At 48.2% G+C, this 18,502-nt stretch overlaps 2 protein-coding genes across 8 annotated transcripts in view; both read right to left on the bottom strand.

Moving 5' to 3' along the window:
* XRN2 (5'-3' exoribonuclease 2) overlaps nucleotides 1–818 on the bottom strand; it is a 73,106-nt gene extending 72,288 nt beyond the window's left edge. Inside the window, exon 1 of the mRNA XM_014962510.1 lies at nucleotides 688–818. Within this exon, the coding sequence (XP_014817996.1) occupies nucleotides 688–762 (75 nt within the window). The 5' untranslated portion in view covers nucleotides 763–818. The remainder of the gene's footprint in view (nucleotides 1–687) is intronic.
* Nucleotides 819–8,660: 7,842 nt separating this feature from the next.
* Nucleotides 8,661–18,502, bottom strand: part of KIZ (kizuna centrosomal protein) — a 78,893-nt gene continuing 69,051 nt past the window's right edge. For all 7 annotated transcript variants that reach the window (XM_014962479.1, XM_014962483.1, XM_014962482.1 and 4 more), the window contains 2 exons: nucleotides 10,620–10,663; nucleotides 8,661–8,827 (listed from right to left, as the gene is read on the bottom strand). In XM_014962479.1, the coding sequence (XP_014817965.1) occupies nucleotides 8,724–8,827; nucleotides 10,620–10,663 (148 nt within the window). In that variant the 3' untranslated portion in view covers nucleotides 8,661–8,723. The remainder of the gene's footprint in view (nucleotides 8,828–10,619; nucleotides 10,664–18,502) is intronic.

Here is an 18,502-nt window from a genome sequence, read left to right as displayed (position 1 = left end):
AGTAACCCTACGGACCCCCGGGGCTCCCCCCAGTAACCCTACGGACCCCCGTGCTGGTGCCAGGGGGAGGATAAACACAAGCTGAAGGCAGCGACCAGGCAGCTTAAAGCAACCAAGAAGGAAGGCAGTTGGTAAAGGCCACCTGTGGATCCCAGCAGCTCGGCTGGGACTAAGTCTTCACCAAAAAACCTTTCCTGTTGCCACAAAAAGCCAGATTTTTAGAGAAGGTGTTTGGAAAAAGTCAGCTCCCTGTTCGGACAGGAGATATTCCTCCTGTAGTAGATAATACCAGCAGTGAGACCCAAAAAAAAGCTGCTCGAGACTAAGGAGTACAATCACAGCCTTATGTTACGGCTTGGGTTCAAGCACGATACCCCGTGTTGGTGGACGCATTAGAAAATAAATAAATAAAAATAAGCACAGCGGAGCAGGAAGCTCCAGAAAGGCTAATGCGCGAAAGAAAAGACTTGACGAAAACAACGAGTCAGACCTAAAAGTGATTACAGCTGCTGGGAGAACAAGAGTCCGAGGAAGCGTACGCAGACCCAGGTATCGTTTTAACCTCCCCAAAAAAACCGCCCCCAGGGCCCCCGAAGGCCGCCCCGCTCCTCCTCGCTCCTGCCCTCACCCTCCCGAGCCCACAGCCCGGAGAGGAGCCCGCGGCGGCTCCCCTCGCCTCGCCCTCACCTTCTCCTCCACGCAGTTGACGATGATGGAGGGGTACTTGCGGCTGAGCCAGCGGAAGAAAGCCGGGACTCCCATGGCGGGCCCGGGACGCGGGGAGCGGCGGTACCGAGAGAGGCCACGGGCAGCGCTTCCGGGGGCAGAGGGCAGCGCGAGGCACCATGGGGGAGCGCGCGCGCCCGCGGCGGGAGGGGGGATGAGGGAGGAGGAGGCGGGGTGGGTGAGGCGCGGGCGCCATCTTAGAGGCGGTGGCGGGGGAGCGCGCAGGCGCAGGGCGCCATGGCGGCCTGAGGGGAAAGGTGGAAGCGCTGAGGGCTGAAGTCTCCTCGCGCTCGCCCTGCCCTCTTGTGAGCGGCTCGTTGCCTCACCAACCCCCTCAATTTCTTGTGGGGGGCGTTCCTTAGGCATGTAGGTGTCAGTGTGAAGGGAAAAGCCTGAGACCGGGCTGATATTTCACTGAATTTCACTGAATTTTAGAGTTGGAAGGGAACATAGAGATCATCTAGTCCAACTCCCCTGCTGAAGCAGGATTGCCTAGAGCTAGAGCATGTTACTCAGGAGCATCCAGGCAGGTCTTGAAAATCTCCAAGGAAGGGGACTCCACACCTTCCCTGGGCAGCCTGTTCCAGGGCTCTGTCACCCTCACTGTGAAGAAGTTTCTCCTCATATTTGAATGGAACCTCTTATGTTCCAATTTGTGCCCGTTGCCCTTCGTCCTCTCACTGGGAACCACTGAAAAGAGTCTGGCTCCCTCCTCCTTCGACCCTCCCTTGAGATATCCGAGGTAGCGCTGCATGCTGTCCTCGCTTTCAGGCAAGGTCCTATGGGAAACGAACTAAGTTTTGCTTCAGCTAATTGACGTATCATTGTTAGTGTGATAGGACTAACAAAGAAGCCTTAGTAGTAGTAGAGTCTAAGAAATTGTATCCAATTAATCTCCAGAAATGCCCTTGGTCTATCAAGGGATCCGTGTTCGCAGAGCGTTATGTAGGTGAAGAGAAACAGACTAGAACACAGCCTTCCACACAGGAACCCAGAGGGTAGGGGAGTATCAATAAGGCCAAAGAAACCAGCCTTGGACAGTAAATCTGCCAAGTGGATGGTAGCAAAGACTGTGAAATCATAGAATCATAGAATTGCCCAGGCTGGAAGGGACCTCCAAAGGTCATCTAGTCCAACCTCCCCGCAGTCAGCAGGGACACCCCCAACTAGACCAGGTTGCCCAGGGCCTTGTCGAGCCTCTCCTTGAATATCTCCAGGGATGGGGCCTCAACCACCTCCCTGGGCAACCTGTTCCAGTGCTCCACCACCCTCACAGTGAAGAACCCTCTCCTCATCTCCAGTCTAAATAACGTGTAGCATAATCAACTAATCAAAGGTGTGTTTAGGATAATGATTTCGTAGAATAGGTGTATGTGTACCTTCTATGGGGAAAAAAGTGCAAAATAAACCTGTAATAGGTCAAGCGGTCGGGAAGAATGTGAGCTCCAACTTCTCAGCTGATGAGAAGGGAGACAGAAACTCAAGGGCCGGGATAAGGGTATAAAATACCTGAAAGCTAAAAGATCAGCGTGCATCTATTTTTAGTGCACCCGATTCAGCGCTGTTTCGTATTAACAAATTATTTTTTTAACCTTTGCTTCAGTGACTTTGTCCTCTTTAAATTCTATGATGTGAGGTGGGTATTTCTCACAGTCCTGTGTGAAAAATTAACCTTTAATTAAGAGAAAGCCCTGTGGGATGGTTTCCCACTCCCACGGGATGACTTGGGCAGGAGAAGCTGTGTGGGGCTGCTTCCCCTTCCAGTCAGCCTGCCTCCGCGCTGGGGAAACTGAGCTCTGGAAGAGGCCTTTTCCCCTCCAGAAGGAGAGATGGAGATGTTGGCAGTGGTTTAAAAGAAGGGTGGGCGCTGGCAGGAGGGCCTGGGGGGCAGCAGGACCCGAGGGGACGCCGACAGAAGCAGTGAGGAGAAAATAGCTTGGTGAGATGCGTGACAGTCGCAATAGGCAGCGTAAAGAAACCCCGTCCCGTGGCTTTGCCCGTCGCATAAGCAAATACTATTAAGTTAGTCGTCCGACGATGTTCAAATGGAATTAAACCTTCAGACGTTAATTGGGATTAAGGCAAGGGAGATTTTGTGCTCTGCTGTGTCCTGTCACTATACCCCGGCTTCGTTAGGAGGGCAGCGATGGGGGCGAGGACATGAAAAAGCAGCCTGGGAATCATTAACAAAAATAACAAAATCTCAGCGGTGCTTATTGAGTCAATGCCACTGATTTGGGGAGGGGAGAGGAACCTTGCTACCTTGGTGTAGAACAAATTAACCCAATATTGTATTTCTCATTATTCTTAGCCTCACTTAGCTGTTGTTAAGCCACTTTCTGTTGTCATTCCTCTTAATAAAATCTGTGACTTGAATAAATTTCCCCGGCAACTTTGTATTGGCACCACATCTGTGGTATCAGCTAAAGATTGTCCTTTATCTGTTCCTTACAAAATGTACCCTGATTGAAGTTTCCTATTGTATTGCTTCTCCTCCTGGAATTTAGTAGAGTAAGACAGCTTAGTATTAACATTTTGTTTGTATTGATGGGCAATCAGTTGTTTTTATGATAATGCTAAAGGAAACAGAAGACAGCAGCACTAACAAATGCAAATGAAACACGACCATCTTATCTTATAATTACTTGTGTAAACAAGCGCTGGAAAAAAAAAATATTAATACTGCAACAAACATTTCCTTGGAAAGTCAAGCTACGGTTTGCTAAAAAAAAAACCATAAAACAACCAAACCCAAACCAAAACAAACTGCAAAACCCTTCCAGCAAAACTCATGCTGCAGAACCTGATGACCTGGGTGCAGGAGGTGCCTGGTACTCGCTAGATGAAAGCCCGGCTCTTCGAGGACAAGCTGAGGAAGACGGGGGCAGCCGAGCGGGAGGGCTGCACCCCCAGCCCCAACAGCCTGCTCTCGCCCAGCCGCTGGAGAAAAATAATCCCGTTGACAAAGAGCAGTAACAGGTTTTTTTTGTCCAACGTTCGATTTTGGAGCCGGGATGAGCTCCTTTCTCAGGGCGACCTTCTCCGGAGGAAGCGACTGCCAGCTCCCTTGGCCTCCCTGCCAGCGGCTGCTCTCTGCTGCCTGAGATCTCCCAGGTACAGTCACCCCCTCTGCCTGTTGTGCTGCTCTCCGTGGGGCCGGGGCTGCCTCCCCACACGGGGTCCCAACGGGCCTCACCCCATCACCGCAACTCCTCCAGCATTTTTCTGCCAGCCCCTAGGTGCTAACTTGTGTTTGTCAGCCAACGTACGGGGTGTGAGGTGGAGTTTCATAGAATGCTATGGGGTTGGAAGGGACCTCTGGAGATCATCTAGTCCAACCCCCTGCCAAAGCAGGTCCACCCAGAGCAGGTCCCACAGCAACGTGTCCAGGTGGGGTTTGAATGTCTCCAGAGAAGGAGACTCCCCCCCCTCCCTGGGCAGCCTCTGCCAGGGCTCTGCCACCCTCAAAGGGAAGAAGTTCCTCCTCATCTTTTATCCCTGGAGGTGTTCAAAAGATGGGTTGATGTAGTGCTGGGAGGTATGGTTTAGTGATGATGCTCCTTGTTTGTTGTGTGGGTGTCTGTTTTTGTCAGTGAGGTTGACGGTTGGACAAGATGATCTTTAAGGTCCCTTCCAACCTAGAAGATTCTGTGATTCTGTGATCTTTAGGTGGAACTTCTTCTATTCAAGTTTGTGCCCATTTCCTCTTGTCCTGTCCCTGGGCACCAGTGAAAAAAGACCGGCCCCATCCTCATGACACCCACCCTTTAATTATTTATAACCATTGATCAGATCCCCCCTCAGCCTTCTCTTCTCCAGACTAAAAAGCCCCAAGTCCCTCAGCCTCTCCTCGTAAGGGAGATGCTCCAGGCCCCTCATCATCTTTGTAGCCTCTGCTGCACCCTCTCCAGCAGTTCCCTGTCCCTAGTTTTGCCTGGCAATTGTGTGTGTGACACATGAAAAAAGCAGGTAGCGCTGAGCCGCGGCACATGCACGGCAGGAACACGGGGAGACCTCGTTACATCCAGTACTTTCCCTCGATGAGTGGCACGCTGATTCCAATCTGTTAAGGCTGTATTGATTACAGTCCCCCTGTCCATCAGCATCACCTGCCATCATCTTCGGGCTGCCAGCCTGACAGCTGTGAAGGAGCAGAAGAAAGTTGACTGGCAGAATGTTTTGCATCTAATGAGCCTGTGCACAATGAGAGTATAATAAATAAGGCTTTGGAGGAACTCGGCTATCGCTTAAACACCCAAAGAGAGAGATTGCCTTAGCAGAAGCTCCCCAAGCCATCTGTCATCTGTCAGGAGTCGCCTGTCTGTGGCTGAGCTGGACGGAGGGAATGGAAAGCACCAAGGACTGCTGATGTGTCGTACAAGGGGATATAAAGCGGGCTGACACCAGGAACCTGGAGTCACTCAGGAAGAGCTTAAAGCTACAAAGGCACCGGGGATTTGAGGCGGCGTTACTTAGCAGCAGGGGCTGCTGGAGAGACTCCTTCCAGATGAACCTTGGTCTGACATTCACTGAAAAAAGTCACGTAGCTGTAGTCTGTCTGTGCTGTGACATCCCGGTGAGCTGACGCTCAGCAGATGGCCAGGACCATCAGGAATGAATTACTGTGGCTTAGGGATGATGGGGAAAAAGCAACAAGGAGCAACGGCCCGGGCACCAGCCCCTCGGGTGGTGGGTTCAGACGTTGGTTCCGCTACAGATCTCCTGGGTGACATTGAGCCTGCAGTACCCAAAGGACAATAACATAGAATCATAGAATCATTCAGGTTGGAAGAGACCCTTGGGATCATCGAGTCCCACCATCTCCCCCACTCTACAAAGTCCTCCCCTACACCATGTCCCTCAGCACTGCATCTAAACGGCCCTTAAACACAGCCAGGGATGGTGACTCCACCACCTCCCTGGGCAGCCTGTTCCAATGCCCGACCACTCTTTCGGTGAAAAATTCCTTCCTAATGTTCAGTCTAACCCTCCCCTGTTGGAGCTTGAAGCCATTCCCTCTCGTTCTGTCACTAATTACCGGGGAGAAGAGACCAGCACCAACCTCTCTACATGCTGCTAGAAGAAGTCTACTGAGAAGCCCCTAAACCTACCTGGTGGTCCACCAAGAGCAGCAGCACGATGGGTACTAGCCCTTCTGGTTATCCTGCCATCACATTGCAGAATTTGGTTTCAAGTATCACAATTTGCAGGGCAGTCCCTGATTGCCCCCACCTTGAGGCTTTGATATCCAGGTGTTGACCGAGGTTGCCCATGGCAAGGAAGAGCTGGGAGGCGTGCAGCCCTCTCCAGCAGCCTGGCAGGGCCTGTGCTATCACCTGGCACGTGGAAAGTAGGAGACCTCACGTGGTCCCCGTGGGCTGCCTTCTTTCCTCATCCTCCTCCTCCTCTCTGTGCACCTCCCATCCCTTGGCCAACTTGCCCGTCACAAACCACAGGGGCTTCTCTGTGGGGCAGCAGGTCCCACGGGACACAGGGAGCCAGCCTGGTCAACGCTGAGAAGAAGGGAGGGAGAGGTTTCTGTGTTTTTTCTGGCCAAGGCTGTATCAGCTCCCCAGCCTCTGGAGGGAGGGAGCACGGGAACCTTCATCCAAACATGCCTGTGGTTGAACAGGCCCAGAGACCTCAGCGTGGTGGGGGAGGAGCACAAGTCTTACGAGGAGAGGCTGAGGGAGCTGGGGGTGTTCAGTCTGGGGAAGAGGAGACTGAGGGGAGACCTTCTCGCTCTGTACAAGTACCTGAAAGGAGGGTGTAGAGAGATGGGGGTCGGTCTCTTCTCCCAAGTTACAGATGATAGGACAAGGGGCAATGGCTTCAAGTTGCACCAGGGGAAGTTCAGGTTGGATATTAGGAACCATTTCTTTACTGAAAGGGTTATCCAGCATTGGAATGGGCTGCCCAGGGAGGGGGTGGAGTCACCATCCCTGGAGGTATTTAAGAAACGTGTAGACATGGCTCTTCAGGGCATGCTCTAGTGCCCAAGATTACTGGTTTGTGGTGGGATGTTGTGTGGGTGGGGGCTGGTTTTTGGTTTGGTGGTTGTTGTGTGTTTAGGGGGTGGGTGGTGGTTTGTGTTTTTTGTGTGGTTTTTTTTTTTTTTGTGTTGGTTGGACTCGATGATCTCTGAGGTCCCTTCCAACCACTACGATTCTGTGATTCTGTGACATGAAAGCCTTCAGTGAAGTCCAGCTTCAGTCCTTCAGTCGAGCCCAGCTGGCTCGTGTGACATCAGCCCTGGTGACACGCTCGCCCGGCTCCGTGCGTGGTGCAGCCCACTCACCAGCTGCTGGCACGTTCAACGCTGCCACCACTGCCCACGTTGGATGAAGAGCAAGCCAGCAGCCAGCTGCACGCAGCATTTCTGCTCATTTTCAGGGCTTTTGGTGAGCCTTGATTTCATATTCCCGAGCTCGTCTTAAGACTACACACTCTTTTTATTAAAATTGAATATTGTCACCATTTAAAAATTGTTTTTGATGGACCGGGCCCCAAGATTGGTGCCTGTATTCAAAGATGCAGCACTGCTTTGCAGCGGAGTTTAATTGGGGTGCTGTTTTTTTGCTTTTGAACTTATCGTAATTATGAACAGATTTTTTATTTTTTTTTAATATGTCCCCTGGTTTCTCCCTTCGGAAGAAAAAATCTCATGTTTAATGAACTTAATTTTAGATAAAAGGAATTTAAAAAAAAAGAAAATTAAAAATGCATGAAGCTCCTAGAGTCATCCAATTCCTGTGATGTCCACACAGCAACGCCAGCGTGGATTTTTACAAAGAGAGGGAAAGCAGCAAACCAGGGAGACTTGCCACATGGAAATGCTGCTCTCTCCCAAAACGGGCCGAATTAGAAACGGACGATTAGATGCAATTCTTCTTCTTGATCTGTTGCAAGAAGAAGATAAAGATCAAACATGCCAGCCCACTCCCAGCAGCAGATGTATGCATACCCAGAATGCCTGCTGGCTTTTTTCAAACCCCCAGCCAGCTCTGTGTCCTCCTACCAGCAGCAGAAGAGGATGGTCTTTGCACTCTTGTTTTGTAGACAGCCCCCACCCTCTGAGGTGACAGCACCCAGAGATGACCATTGAGCAAGCACCTCGGAGCAAGGGGACATCTCAGGACATACCTTTATTTAATTCCCCCCCAAAATGAATATAGCACAAAAAGGCTCAGTCTCACGGGGCAGCAGGAAAACACGTCGCAGTTAAGAGAAAGCACAGATACAACAAGGCCGTGTATAGTACCAAATAATGTTTATTTTGTATTTAAATTTTCTTCGACTATGAAGTGATGAGCCGCGCTTTTAGACAGCGGCACTCTCAATCTGTACAAGAGGATATTGTTTATTTCTTCCCAAGAGCAAGCTGGGGGGGGGGAAATCTTAATCGTAGAAATCATCAAATTCGTCTGCTTCGGTGCTGTGAGTCTGGGGGCGCAAAGCAGCCTCGATCTCAGAGCTGCTCTCCTCAGATTCGCCCCAAAAAGCTGAGGAGAGAAAGAAAAAAACCAAAACAACTATAAAATCTTTTCCATGTTTGTCATTTATGTCCCAGACACGATCATTCCGCAGCTCTCCAGAGACAGACAGACACCACAGCTTAGGGAGAAGTCACAAAGACCACAGGCCCAAAGTGTGACACCACCTCGTGCTCCCCGAGAGCGGAGCTGCAGTGGCCAAACAGCGGGCTCATTGAGAGGTCCCACTCCATTGTTCCTCAAGGTAGCTGGAGAGAACATTTCCACTCCAAGCAATTTACTTGACCAGCTGCTGCCTGAATTACAGCTTTGTCTATTATGATATGCCACTTTCTCCCTCTACTTGACCCCGCGGTGAAGTCACAGGCAGAGCGTGACATCACAGAGTTGGCATAAAAATGGCAATGATGTCACAGATGAAAAAAATCGCCAAGCGGCACTCTCAATCTGTACAAGAGGATATTGTTTATTTCTTCCCAAGAGCAAGCTGGGGGGGGGGAAATCTTAATCGTAGAAATCATCAAATTCGTCTGCTTCGGTGCTGTGAGTCTGGGGGCGCAAAGCAGCCTCGATCTCAGAGCTGCTCTCCTCAGATTCGCCCCAAAAAGCTGAGGAGAGAAAGAAAAAAACCAAAACAACTATAAAATCTTTTCCATGTTTGTCATTTATGTCCCAGACACGATCATTCCGCAGCTCTCCAGAGACAGACAGACACCACAGCTTAGGGAGAAGTCACAAAGACCACAGGCCCAAAGTGTGACACCACCTCGTGCTCCCCGAGAGCGGAGCTGCAGTGGCCAAACAGCGGGCTCATTGAGAGGTCCCACTCCATTGTTCCTCAAGGTAGCTGGAGAGAACATTTCCACTCCAAGCAATTTACTTGACCAGCTGCTGCCTGAATTACAGCTTTGTCTATTATGATATGCCACTTTCTCCCTCTACTTGACCCCGCGGTGAAGTCACAGGCAGAGCGTGACATCACAGAGTTGGCATAAAAATGGCAATGATGTCACAAATGAAAAAATCGCTGCTTTGGAGATAAGATCAAATACAGGCAAAATTGACTTCAAACAAGCGCGAGGCTCTAACAACCAGCTCTGTGAATCAGCAAACGGTTCAACTGACACGAACAACATCACCTTTAAATCCACAGTGCCCGAGAGATTCCTCAAGAGGGAAATTATTTTGTATTTTTTGGTGAATCAAACGAAAGTAAAAAGCGTGGCACTTGAAGGAAGCGTTAAGTCAGTCAGAGAGCTGTGCTGTCTGCCTGTCCCTCACCACCACTGGCAGAGGGTGGCTGTCTGTCCACAGTGCCCACGGTCAGCACAGCAGCCACAACGCCCCAGGTGAAGCCTGAAACTTGGCAGTTGGGATTCAGGAAGCAGGAGGGAGGAAGGCTGTCACCCCTCCCTCACAGGGAAATGTCAGCTCCTGTTCCACCCAGGCGCTGGCGATGTGCTCGGTGCTTTTGATGGCACGGGCTCTAGAAACATCTTATCTACAAATGCAGCAGCTGCATCTTTCATCCCTCTATCCCCGGCCCCCTGGACCGCGGGTCTGCGCTCAGCTCCACGCTCCCTCCCGCCCTCAACACCTGGGAAGAGGCTGAACACCTCAAAAGGCCCCAGAAAAAAAAAAAAATTAAAAAAGAAAGAATCAAACTTCCCTAGCAGAGAAGGAAATGAGCTGGGGATACCAGAGCGCTTTTCAAATGGCACCAAAGCAGCCATCACTTAATGGCATCCTTAAGTGGGCTGAGATGCCTCTGAAACACACTCTGTGCCTAAAGCTGAGCTCCAGGGAAAGAGCTCCCTGCTCCCAGCACTGACTTCCCTCCCGGGAGGCTCCGCTGGAGGTGGCTTTCAGACACCAGTGGTGCTTGTGGTGGTTAGAGAGGATAAACGGAACGCAGAGCAGGATGAAAGCACACGGGGCCCAAACAGCCTCCTTGCTCAGGGAGGAAAAAAATCGTTCCAGGTGCACAGGGGGCTGCACAAGCACCTTTGTGCACCCACCTGTGGTACCTGTGCACGTGCTGCTGCCCACCCGCTTCTGCAGCTCCCCTTTCAAAGAGAGGATGGAGAAAACATCAGCTTTTTTTTTCCTTCTCTGTGTTTTCTCCCACCTGCTATTTGCTACTGCTGGATTGAAACCCTGAAGTGAAGATCCTTGCACCCTCCACATCACCCACGCTATGAAACACGTCCTCTCTGCTCTGGGGGCTGTCATCCTCCTCTATTTGCTGGGTCCTGTGTTGAGGCAGAGAAATTCCATGCTTTCCCCATCTCCTTGTACTCACATGTTTTATGCGGTTCCATTGTGGTGTTCTTGGAGGTTTTCTACCTTATAGATTACGCTTTGAATTAGATTTTAAGCAGCATGATGTTTGTTTCTTACCTTTGGATTTTATAGCAGTTACCATTCCCTTCCTGGTTTCAGCCCTGTAAGAGAGACAGATTTCAAACAATCAGCACAACATCACAAAATTACAGAATCACAGAATCTTCTAGGTTGGAAGGGACCTTAAAGATCATCTTGTCCAAACATCAACCCAACTGACAAAAATAGACACCCACACAACAAACAAAAAGTAACACCATCACTAACCCATACCTCCCAGCACTACATCAACCCGGCTTTTGAACACCTCCAGGGATGGTGCCTCAACCCCCTCCCTGGGCAGCCCATTCCAATGCCTGAGAACCCTTTCAGTGAAAAAATTTTTCCTAATATCCAGCCTGAACCTCCCCTGGCGCAACTTTTAGATTTTAATTTTTTTTTAATTTTTAATTTTAAAATTAAAAGAATGTAAGTTGCCTTTTTAAAAAAAAAAAAAAAGTGAAATGGTTTAAAAAAAAATAAAAATCACCAACTTCTGTACCTGCTTTTAAAAAAAAACCACCAACAACTATTATATCAAGGGTTTCTTCACTTTTATGTCTGCTAAAAGGTGGAGAAATTAACAGCATGGCCCAGATGTTCGGGAGGGGAGTCGACCCTCGGTAACAGCGCCCCGTTTACACCAGCAGTGAATTAAGGCTACAAAGGAGCAGAGATCTATCCTCCATCTATCTCTTACAGCCTTTCAGATCATGCCAAAAAGAAAACCAAACCAAACCAAACAAAAAATCCAAACAAAAATAAAAGCACCCCCCCCCGATGCTGACTGAACTTCCTTACTCCCCTTCCTGCCCGTGTGGGCACTGGGTTCCCAGAGCATCCTCCCTGTCCCCATGTAAATGTGCCATCTCCCAGCTGCCTTTGATCTACCTTGATGTATATGCAGTTGCCACTCCGTCCTGTTAAATGCCTGCTCTTGTGTCTAGAGCATCACAGGCCCTTTTGAATCTCTCAAACAAGCTGGAATCATTTTGATCTTTTGTGTGTAGCGTGCGTATTGTGTCAGCGCTGGGGAATAATCACACGGGGGCAATGGTGGAGGAGAATTAACCGTTACATTAACAACCCTGCAATAAGCTCCAAAAATAAAGCTTCAGCTGATTTTAATAAGGGAGATCAAATAGGAGGTATTTGTGGCATTACTGTGCAAACTAGGAAAATATAAGCAAGTGTCAAGCTGCAGTTTGAAGCTGTTGCTGCAGGCAACAGGACTCGATCAGTTGTCAAAAATGTCATACAATTTGCTGCATTTCATTTAAAGACACGGCAGCCAAGACGTAATTGCTCAAAGCGGGGAGTTGAAAATGTTCTAACTACTATTGTGGAGGCATTTGTGAAGGAGGTACAAGAAAAAAAAGAGGCACAGAGATGACTCAGTGCTGGTCTGACATCCCTGTGGTCAGCGAGGAGTGGGGATGGCAGCTGGAAAGCTGAGCTTAGAGCAGGGGAAAGTTTCATGACGTTACAGGGGAACTTTCACAATGTTGCAGCTACCCGTGTTACAGAAACTTTTCCTTTTAAATGAGAGAGCTCCTACTGTTTGATTCCTATTCCTCTCCCACGAGCTGCAGATGCCATTGGCACACCATCTCCCCCTTTGCAGACACACAAAATTTCCCAGAAATAGAGCGCTAAACACAGCCAAAGTTCAACCGAGATGCCAAACTGCAGCTTAAGTACTACTACCAAGTACTGGCTAAGTATCAAAAGTGACATAACTAATTATGAACTTATTATTTAAGTAAAAAAAAAAAAGAAAATGTTAGCCTTTAAAGGTTTACACAACACTTTGTCAGCATGCCATGCAAACAGCTTCCTGTTCCAGTCAGAGTCGAACCCGACGCTGCGTCACACTTCAACTTCTCATTCAAATCCATTTACTCCACGGTTGTTTCCAGCAAGTATTTGAAGTCGGAGCCTCTGGGTTGAGTCCTGCAATCTGCTGCACGCCCTTAACTCCTGCTCACTTTGGTGAGATTTCATGACCCTCAGCATTTCCCGGGAGGTGCTCCACGTATCCCAGGCTCAGCCCATAAAAATGCGCTCAAGAGGTGTTTTATCTTCAAGTAGTTCAATAAAGCAAGATGAGGCAGCTGGCAGCTACTGCTTCCACCCCCATCGTCAGGGGAGGCGCGGGGGGTTTTGTCACTCAGCCACACTAGGAGCTCCCTCCAAGTCAGTTTTTGCTTCACCTCTCTCTCTAGTTGAAGCCCACGTCAACCATGAGAGGGTTGGTCACTTGGGCCACCCCAAGGACCGCCGTGGACCACAGACCCAGCGGTGGAGCAGCACCCAGGGCTCAGGTGGTTCAGTCCACTCACACAACCCAAAGCACTGCAAGGTGCTCCAGGTCCAGCCCAAGGTCAGTGGTCTCCCAGAGAAGTGGTGCTGGACAAAGACCACCACGGTTGGAGGAAGGTCCAGAAACCTTCCCTCTTCTGCCCTACCTTCTCATGAAGAAAAAGGTAAATGCTAAAAGGAAAGGAGGACAGCAGTGGGGGGAAGACAGACGGTTGTAGTCTGCCAAAACCCATCCATTTGTTGGGATTCATCCTCCCGGGGTGAATCCAGCACCCCCAAGAGTGGGATTGACTCCCCGAAGAGCCCCGCACGCCGGGAGCTGGGTGTTGGTGTGACACAGCAGTCCATCCAGGGAGAGGTGGGGAGCAAAGGCTTGGCACAAAAGCCACTGGCACGGAGAAACACCCAGGGAGACGGGGAAAATGGAGCTAGGACAGCAGAAAGGCCAGGTCAGAAATCCCAGCTCCACCAAAGCAAGCCTGGGAAATGCTGCAAGATGGCTTTGTAACGGGGAATAAAAATTCCTGAATTATGTCTGAAGTGTTAGTCCCAGGCTGATAAGATACAAGACGACTTCTGCAAAACAGCCGTATTCAGAAATCCAGGATGGCACACCTTCCTGCAGCCCCTGCAGGAGCCCGACAGCTCTAGCATTTTCTGCTGAAATTTGGCATCCCAGGAGCATTCCCTGCTCTGGAAAGTCAGTATAAACTAACAAATCCATTCATCGTGCCAGAATTGGGGGAATAACGTTGAATTTAAGTCATTATACTGCCAACAGGATGATCTTTAGGATACAAAGATCTATATGGAGCTCCATTTAAGACTATTCTCTGCTTAGATATACCCTGCTGAACAACAAAAAAACCAACACACAACCCATTCTTGCTTAGAGAAACCACTACCACAGAGACTGTATCACGGTGCTGTGATGGAACTAGTGCTGGAAAAGCACGGGGCACGGCCACAAAAATCCTGAGGCATGAAGAAACTTGAATGACTAAAATTATGCACGTGTTTGTCCAGGGTTTAGGCATTAGCCAGAGAAGATGGATTTGTCATCAAAATAATGAATTCAGCTACCAGAGAGACCCAGCCCAGGTTCTCTGCTCTGCCCGGAGAAGCCTTCGTCAGAGCCAAGGGGGGGCCAAGTAACAGGTCCAGTTCACATTTCTCTGTTAAGTCAAATACGACTCGAGCTGTGCTTGTTTTTAAGACTTAAAGACTGAAGTAAAACATTTTTATTTTCCATGAGAAGCAAATCCAATAAAAGCAGGTAGGTAGGAAGGAAGGAGCAGGGTGCTCGACACAGGATGGATGATCTCGTGCTAACTCTGAATTATCTTTTAGACCTAGATGTCTTTATTGGTGTTAAACCAAACCAGAATATTTCTGTATTTTTTGCTCATTTCTTTCCCAAATAAGCGTGCACATTCTATTACGCTCTTTATTAATTTTATTTTCATTTTAGATAAAATGATATAATTTTAATGAAAAGCATTTCCTCTGCACTCCGAAGGCAATGTATTGAGATGGATGTTGTTGTTGCCTCTCCCCATGTACCGTTCCCCACCAATATCCCTAGAGCATCACGATGTGACTGCAACGATTTCTGGATGTTAATCTTTAGGAAACAAGGCTCACAGAAACGTCTGTAAGGTCAGAAAAACGTGCCTGAATTGACAGGCAGCTCCTTACAGAAGTGATCTTTACTGGGCATGTTGAGTTTGGAGAAGAGGAGGCTGAGGGGAGACCTCATTGCCCTCTACAACTCCCTGAAAGGAGGGTGTAGAGAGGTGGGGGTTGGCCTCTTCTCCCAAGGGAACAATGCCAGGACCAGAGGAAATGGTCTGAAGTTGGGGCAGGGGAGGGTTAGATGAGATATTGGGAAGAATGACTTTACTGAGAGGGTGGTCAGGCACTGGAACAGCCTGCCCAGGGAGGTGGTGGAGTCACCATCCCTGGAGGTGTTCAAAAGACGGGTTGATGTAGTGCTGGGAGGTATGGTTTAGTGATGGTGATGCTCCTTGTTTGTTGTGTGGGTGTCTATTTTTGTCAGTTAGGTTGACGGTTGGACAAGATGATCTTTGAGGTCCCTTCCAACCTAGAAGATTCTGTATTTAAGGTATTTAAGAAACGTATAGACATGGCTCTTCAGGGCATGCTCTAGTGCCCAAGGTTATTGGTTTATGGTGAGGTGTTGAGTGTGGGGTTTAGTTGGTGGGTGCGGTGTTTTTGGTGGGCGTTTGGTGTGGTGTGTTTTGTATTTATTTGGTGGTTTGTTTTGTTTTGTTTGTTTTTTTTTTTGTGGTTGGACTCGATGATCTCAGAGGTCCCTTCCAACCACTAAGATTCTGTGATCTGTGATCTGGAAACACGGCAAAGGCGGAGGACGGGCAGGTGGGAGATCACACACGGGAGTGGGGGAACACCCCACACCTCTTCCTCTCAATCTCCTGCTGAACCCATCTCCTGGCCGCTCCCAGCCCCAAACGTTTGGGGTCTCTCCTCAGAGCCCCGGCCAAACCCGATGGATCCCCCCCCGCCATCATCTGAGCAGCGCCAGGAGCGGTTCTGCAGGGGGCTGCGGGGCTGCGCAGAGCCCGAGTGCCCCCCGCTGGCCGGCCCGCCTCGCTGCCGCCAGCCAGCCCCTCTTCAACACCACCCCCGGGGATAATTAAGAGGCTGAATTAGGATCTGTCCATTCTTATTTGTGTATCGTTACCTCCCTGTTCGGTAAAGGCAACGTTTGACTGAAAAACAGCCTTCGGAGACCACAGCGGCTTACCTCCAGATGACAGATTAATCAAAGTTTAGAATCATAGAATCATAGAATGTTTTGGGTTAGAAGGGACCTTTAAAGGTCATCTAGTCCAACCCCCCTGCAGTAAGCAGGGACATCTTTAACTGGATCAGGTTGCTCAGAGCCCTGTCCAACCTAACCTTGAATGTTTCCAGGGGTGGGGCCTCCACCACCTCTCTGGGCAACCAGTTCCAGTGTCTCACCACCCTTATTGTAAAGAACTTCTTCCTAATGTCTAATCTAAACCTACTCTACTCTAGTTTAAAACCATTGCCCCTTTTCCCGTTGCGACATGCCCTTGCAAACGGTCCCTCCCCAGCTTTAAAATTTAGAGTTTAAATTACTCTATGCTGTGCTTTATGTCCTGACCAAATTAAAATTGTTCTTTGGCTCTCGGTGGATAACACATCTTTAACCTCCAGCTTATTTTGAAACGAGACGGCGCAAAACAAGTCTGGAAGAAAAATCAACTGCTCGCATCCAAAAAAATGGGGAATTACCCAGAAAGCTAGTGACCTCCACTGGCTGCATCCATCCCTACAGGAGCAGGAGATGCCACACACATCGCCTGCCCCCCGCTCTGGCGGGGAGATTGCAGGCCTGACTTCTGATACCTTTTCCCCCAAGTAATTGTATCGTTTAACGGGCTCCTCGCTGCCCCAAAACACCAACTCCTCCAACAAACATCCCATCTCCCCGCAGGTAAATATTCCCTCCGTATAGTAAATGAAGTCAGGAAAAAAAAGAGAAAAAAAAAAAAAGTAGTTTTCTAGCTAAGGGTAGGAGAGGATAGTTGCAGGAGAAGAGGAAGCTCTGGCATGCACCCCCGAACAAAAGGGAACAAGTGGTCTTTACTCGGAGAGCAGCTTCCTATTAAGACTCACTCCTTCGTACATTATGCCTTTCATCCCCACTCAACCACAAAATGATTTTGCTGTAGGAAATACAATGGCAGAAAAAGATTTACATTGAAAGAATCTTTAATAATAAACTGTTGCAGATCTGCCTACTTCCCCATGATTTATAATACAATAAACATCGGATTCTATTAAGTCTCATGCACTGAAGACACGCACTGAAAAACCCAATATGAAAGCCCTCAATTCTTCCCCGTCTCCAGTACCATAATAGTGAAATGAGCATGTATAAATGTGCTAAGAGTATCTCTTTGCATCTTTTATAGCTTGTGTGTATTAATCTGTAAAGCTTATTAAGAAAGTCATTGCTATGCAAAGCAGCACCCAATCTCTTTCTCTCGCTTTTCAACAGAGCGCAGTGTTTAGCCAATGGGACCGGTCCCCTGCCCCTCATTCGGCATTCATAACATGCAACATTTGCACAATGTATCTCTCAAAGGCTGCTGAATAGAAAGCCTTAATACTCATGTAAACAACTGCAAACCAATTACTTAATGAATCAGGCCCACACATAATGAGGTGCCAGACAAAGAGCTATAAATGCATTTTTTGCGCCCCAGCCTCTGCTTTAAAGTAAAATCCCTCAGCTGTAGTTTGGGCTTAACTGGCACATCATAATTATTGTCTGGAGGACATCAGAGGAAGCCATTTTTTTCTTTTTTTTTTTTTTATTTAGGTCCAGCAGGGTCTTTTGCGAGGTCACTCATCAGCTCAGTGACAAAACGGAGCAAAGAAGAAATTTATAAAAAGTACCACCGCAGCGGCTACGCCGTTATGTTTATTCTCAAGTAGTGGGTTTCGAGACCACTTGTCAAAGCAATAAAGCCCCAGAAGTGACTGCACTAAGTGGAGAGCTTCAACGCCAGCCACCCAGACACCGCACCGCGGCCCGGCTGCAAAACCAGCCCCTTCCATCCCTCCGTCCTTCCCTCTGCTCCTCCTGCTCTCCAGGGGGGATGCCGAGTGCCCAAAACTCAACCTTTTGTTGATAACAATCTTCACATTTAGGAGGCTGCCTTATTTTTTTTGAGTCATTTAAGAAAAACTAACTTTAAGCCATCGCAAGAGATTTTCTTTGTTTTTTTTTTAAAGCAGCATCGTTGTGTATCAGTGCATAAAGGAGGTTTGCTTCTCTGCACTGAAAGGCATGAGGTTATAGGGCAGAGGGAATTAGTTCAAAATCTATCACAAATAAGAATTGGGGGGAAAAAAATAGCAAAAAAAAAAAACAAACCCCATACGCCGTATGAACCGCATCTGAAAAATGCAGAAGGCCCCAAGTGCATTATTAGTAAACAGTACACCATCCAAGGGGGAAAAAGCTTAGACCCTTTTTTAAAATTAAATTTAAAAAAGTTCTGTTTAAATTTCACTGAATTTTTCTAGAGTTGGAAGGGACCATAGAGATCATCTAGTCCAACTCCCCTGCTGAAGCAGGATTGCCTAGAGCTACAGCAGGATTGCCTAGAGCTAGAATTATACATATATTATAAAATTATACATATTTTATTCAGCTGCTTAACAGCAATCCTGTAAGCACCTTCTTCAGGGCCAGACCCTCCTCCTCCTGCTGTCCTGGGCTTCAGTGAATGATGGAACGTAATTCTCAAAATTGCAGAAAATTTTAAAAGAAAGGGAAAAAAAAAAAAAAAAAAAAAAAAAAAAAAAAAAAAAAGGAAAAAGATAAGGTCTTGGATAGCTAAACAAAATAAAGGATGACCAGAATCAGGAAAAGTTAAAGCGTATTTTACTACTTAGTTTAATGTAAATGAGTGTATATTTATATATGCTGCTTCCTTTCTCTTTCTATTCTATTTTAAATTAATCTGAATAATTTAACAAAGGGAGTACTCTTTTCG

The sequence above is a fragment of the Calidris pugnax genome, unplaced genomic scaffold (genome assembly GCF_001431845.1).
Source record: "Calidris pugnax isolate Ruff unplaced genomic scaffold, ASM143184v1 scaffold147, whole genome shotgun sequence".
Taxonomy (NCBI): Eukaryota; Metazoa; Chordata; class Aves; order Charadriiformes; family Scolopacidae; genus Calidris; species Calidris pugnax.
The sequence above is the reverse complement of the archived record's forward strand: the minus strand, read 5'-3'. Positions and strand labels throughout refer to the sequence as shown.